Source organism: Echinops telfairi, unplaced genomic scaffold, assembly GCF_000313985.2.
Source record: "Echinops telfairi isolate 266 unplaced genomic scaffold, ASM31398v2 ScPeMD7_5;HRSCAF=22, whole genome shotgun sequence".
Classification (NCBI taxonomy): Eukaryota; Metazoa; Chordata; class Mammalia; order Afrosoricida; family Tenrecidae; genus Echinops; species Echinops telfairi.
This window is the reverse complement of record NW_022103901.1, coordinates 31,355,799-31,360,196: the sequence shown is the minus strand read 5'-3', so window position 1 is coordinate 31,360,196 and position 4,398 is coordinate 31,355,799. Positions and strand designations below refer to the sequence as shown.

The following is a 4,398-nucleotide window of genomic DNA, read 5'->3' as shown; positions in this document are numbered from 1 at the left end:
ACTAAACCACCAGGGTTACATAAGGGGGTGAGGGCCGGGTTAATGGGAGATTTTTCCCAATTTCTTTCTTTTCTTTTCTTTTTTTTTAGATGGGCTATAAAACAACACAGAATCTGCTTTTCTTGTAACACTCAAATAAATAAAGTCAACAAACACCACCCACCTGTGGTCTAGTAATCGCAGCTCTGGAGATCTAAGGAGGTTCACAGTGAGGACCGCTAAGGAGCCTGATGGGCCCCCAGCTGTGGGCAGGTCCTTGTAGTGGGAGAACCAGCCAGGGTCCCTGGGTCCCAGGGAAGAGAGAGAGAGAGGAGTTTGGGGGTATGTAGCTGGGACCTAGCCCCAGTGGGAGCCCCAAAGAGGGCCGGTGAGATCCTGGGACCTCCGAAAATAGAGATGGCAGAGACAAAGACATTGGGGGCACCCAGGTTTGTAGTTGGGGGCCGTAGCCTCAGTGGGACCTCCCAATGAGGGCATATGAGACCTCGGGGTCCCAGGGAGAGAGGGCAGAGTTAGGGACATTTGCACGTGAGCCCTCGGGTCCCAGGCAGTCCTGATCAGGAGGCCCGGCTCGGGGAGGGGTTCTATGGGCGCCAGTTGGTGGGAAGGAGCCATGGGCGCCTTGCTTCTATGGCTGCTGTTGTCCCCGGTCGGACTCGGGGTGCTGGGCGGGCTCGGGCGTGCCCAGGGGGACCCGACCACTGCAGCCCCCTCACAGTCACGGGGCACAAAGCCACAGCTCGCGATCTCAAGTGAGGGCTGGGTGTGCTTCTCGGGGCGGGCACCTGGGCCCGGGGGTGGGGGTGGGCTGGCTGGAGGGTCCCCAGGGGGCCTGAGGGGTGTGTCCCTGGGGGCCTCACATCTCCCCTTTCCCTCCCCCAGGTGACGGGAAGAGGAAAATGCTTACAGGTAGGGGAAGCGCCAGGGGGAGGGGACGGACCTGCGGGCTGCGTGGACTGGGTGGGTGAGAGTCCGGTGGCCCTGTCTCCCTCCGCAACCCTGGGGAGCCCTTTCCATTTGCGCCTCTGGATGAGGTGACGATGACTGGGCCTGTCCCTCCCGAGCTGAGCCGCGTGTCCCTCTGTCCATCTCAGTGCCCTGTGGCAACCGCAAGGCCCCCACGCGCATCGTGGGGGGCCATGATGCTGAGCTGGGGAGCTGGCCGTGGCAGGGGAGCCTGCGCTTCTGGGGCTCTCACATCTGTGGGTCCAGCCTGCTCAACCGCCGCTGGGTGCTCACGGCGGCGCACTGCTTCCAAGAGTGAGTCTGGGGGTGCCGGGGTGGGGGTGGGGCACGGACCTCCCGGCTGTGGGGCTCCCACGTGAACACCGCCCTGGGTCCTCTGAGCCTCCAGGCCTAGAAGGAGTGGCTTCCACCTAAGTTCCCATCGGTGCCCCACGGGGGAGGGGGCACGCTGTCTTCTAGAATGATCTTCCAGAACATTTTCGTTTGAAACCTTCCGTTTGAAACAACGGGCACCACCCTCGGGGTGGGGGGCACCTGTGGCGAAGGTGTGGGAGGAGTTACCTTAGCTGAAGGAAGCTGGCCTGTGGGCGAGGGGCCAGCCTTTGGCGATGGTTCCACCTTGTGCCCTCTGCAGGACTGGCCCCAGGGCAGGTGTCTTTGAAGCAGAGACTGACTGAGTGCCTGCCTGGCCCGCGCATCCCCCCATTGCCCCAGGTTCAGAATTGGGGGCTGGGGGTCAGGGCTTCTGCCGTTCCTACAGGGCCCTCTTGGGCCCACCGGAAGGATGTGAGGACTTGGAGCAGGGCTCTCAGACGCAGGACAAGTCACGGGGGTCTCCTGGAAGGTTCCTGACCCCCACACCATGGAGAGGGAGGGCCCCAGTGGACTCGGGTGTTTCCTGCTGAACTGCCGGCCTGCACCCACCTCCCTGCCAGGTCCAGCGATGCCTTCTCCTGGAGCATCCAGTTTGGCGAGCTGTCGGCCGCCCCCTCCATCTGGAACCTGCAGGCCTATGAGAACCGCTATCAAGTCCAGAGGATCGTGGTGCACCCTGACTACAAGGGGTACTCGCCCTTCGACATCGCCCTGGTGAAGCTCGTGTCCTCCGTCACCTACCGCCCGCACATCCGGCCTGTCTGTGTGGTCAACTCCTCCATGGAGTTCCAGAACCGCAGAGACTGCTGGGTGACTGGCTGGGGGGATATCCAGGAAGACCTAGGTGAGGCCAGGGCAGAGGTGGGGCTGGGGAGCACACTTGTTCACTCCAGCAGCCCCCACTGGTCCCCTGCGGGCCCACTCAGCATCCTCCCTCCACCTGCTGGGCAGGGCCTCCTGGACCACAGCTTGGTTCTCTCTCTGGGCCAGAGCTTGTGGACAGCAGGCTGTGCTGCAAAGGCTGGGCAACTGGATTCAGACCTGCCCCATCTGTCATTGGGACAGTGGGGTTTGGGGGGGCCTGTCGGTGAGGTTGAAGGGATTACTTTTTCTCATGCATTCATTGCACTTAACTTTGGGGTGCTCCCACCCTCAACTCTCCAGCTGCTCCCTGTATCTGCCCCAGTGCATGTCGACCCTCCAGAGGGCACAGCCCACCACTCCAAGCTCCGGAGCCCATTGTGCCTCCTCCTGTACCCTGGCTCCCGGCTGAGGCCCCCAGTGTCCCCAGGACAGCCCCCAGGCTACCAGGGACCTAGCATTTGCTTAAATCTCACCATAAGTCTTCAAAGGCCCTCTGGTCCTGAAACCCCTTGGGCATGTTCCCTTTGCCTGCAGTCCCTGCTCCACTATTCCCAGGGTGGGCCATGTGTCAGGTCCTGGCCTGGATTCATTTGGGATCCAAAAGTGACATAAAACCCAGTCTGTTCCTCCTGGAACTCAGTTTTGCAAGAAGTCGAGCTGGGGAGGTGTTTAAACCCATTTCACAGATTAGGACACTGAGGTTTCGAGAGTTCAGGGAATCCCCATTGGCCCCAGAAGTAGTAAACAGAGGAGAAACCAGGTCTCCTTGACCCAGAGAGGGAAAGAGAGGCCGCTGAGGGCATTGGCCCCAGGAAGGGAGGTATCCACACCAAACCTGCCTCCCCCCCAGTTGAGGGAGCCCCCAAAGGGTGAAGGAAGTGAGGTCCAGGGCACATCCTAGGCCTAGATCCACCGATGGGCATGTCATCCTCCCCCACCCAGCTGTTGGCCACCCCTGTACATACTTTGGCCAGGAATCTGCCCTGTGGGCGCGGTTAGGTACCATCCTGTATTTACAGATCAGGAAACTTGAGTCAGATCAGGGGGAACTGGGGCAGCCTGTCCTCTCCCGGTCTTCTGTGGCCTTGCTCAGTGCGCCCTGCGTCCTGGTGCTGGCAAGAGCTGGACGGAGAGCCCTGTCCCTAGGCCCTGCGGGTGCCCCACAGCTCACCCTGCAGCCTGTGCCTCAGCCGGCCATCTCTCTCTGTCTCCCCCTCCTCCCCAACCAGAGCTGGAGCCCCCCTACAACCTCCAGCAGGTGCAGATCTCCATAATAAACCACACCATGTGTAACCACCTGTTCAGAAAGCCCGATGTTCGCCACAGCATTTTTGGAGACATGGTTTGTGCCGGCAACCCGGAGGAAGGGCAGGACGCCTGCTTAGTGAGTGCACCCTCAACCCCAGGAGAGCCTCCGGGACCCCATCCCCTCTCTACCCTGCCCCAGAGGTGTTTCCTGGAGAATAGCATGGCCTTTGCTGACCCCACCCATCCCACACGTCCTTGGGGTCCCACAAGGCCGGGAGGTGGACATCCGCCTGCCTGGGGAGGGAAAGGCTGCCATCCCACGTGGTAGCTGCAGAGACCGAGGCTTGGGCAGGGGTTGCTTGACCACTGTACAGCTGATTCCCTGCCCACTCTCCTCTATACTGGCCTAGATGTCCCACCCCTGCCCCCAGGCTCACACATGCTGTTCCCCAGGGTGACTCTGGGGGACCCTTGGTCTGTGAAGAGGACAACGTGTGGTATCAGGTGGGAGTGGTGAGCTGGGGCGTGGGCTGCGGGCGCCCCAACCGACCCGGCATCTACACCAACGTCAGCGAGTACTTCAGATGGATCCAGAAGGTGTTAGCCCGGGGACCCCCCACCATGGACGACTCCTCGCTGTTCCTGCTGCTGCCCTGCGCTCTGCTGTGGGCTCCCCTGTTCCTGCACCCATCCTGAGCCCATGACACCCGGGGGGGGGGGCTGCCATGGTGTTGGGTTGGGGCTGGGGACCCCCAGGGCCTGACCCTTGCTGGGCTAGGCTGGGCCCCTCTGCTCCTTGTTAATAAACATATGAGCACGTGTGAGGGAAGGCAGTTCTTTGATGGCCCCCTCCTCTTCCCCCTCCCAGCCAGGCCTGTCCTTCCCCGCCCCCACTTCCTCCCTCTTTGTCCCCAGCTGCACTTTTAGGGTTCAGATGCTGACCGC

At 61.5% G+C, this 4,398-nt stretch overlaps 1 protein-coding gene across 1 annotated transcript; it reads left to right on the top strand.

The window, feature by feature from the left end:
* The first annotated feature begins 613 nt into the window (after positions 1–613).
* On the top strand, positions 614–4,149 carry LOC101643503 (testisin-like). The gene is made up of 6 exons (XM_013005500.1): positions 614–752; positions 883–909; positions 1,065–1,260; positions 1,902–2,185; positions 3,435–3,589; positions 3,907–4,149. The coding sequence occupies exons 1-6, from the start codon at positions 614–616 to the stop codon at positions 4,147–4,149; spliced, it is 1,044 nt and encodes a 347-aa protein (XP_012860954.1).
* Positions 4,150–4,398: the final 249 nt, after the last annotated feature.

Coding starts and splice junctions, on each gene's coding strand:
- LOC101643503 (XM_013005500.1), top strand. CDS start 614: ATGGGCGCCTTGCTTCTATGGCTGCTGTTGTCCCCGGTCGGACTCGGG. Junction 753..882: donor GCCACAGCTCGCGATCTCAA/GTGAGGGCTGGG, acceptor TCCCTCCCCCAG/GTGACGGGAAGAGGAAAATG. Junction 1,261..1,901: donor GCGGCGCACTGCTTCCAAGA/GTGAGTCTGGGG, acceptor CCTCCCTGCCAG/GTCCAGCGATGCCTTCTCCT.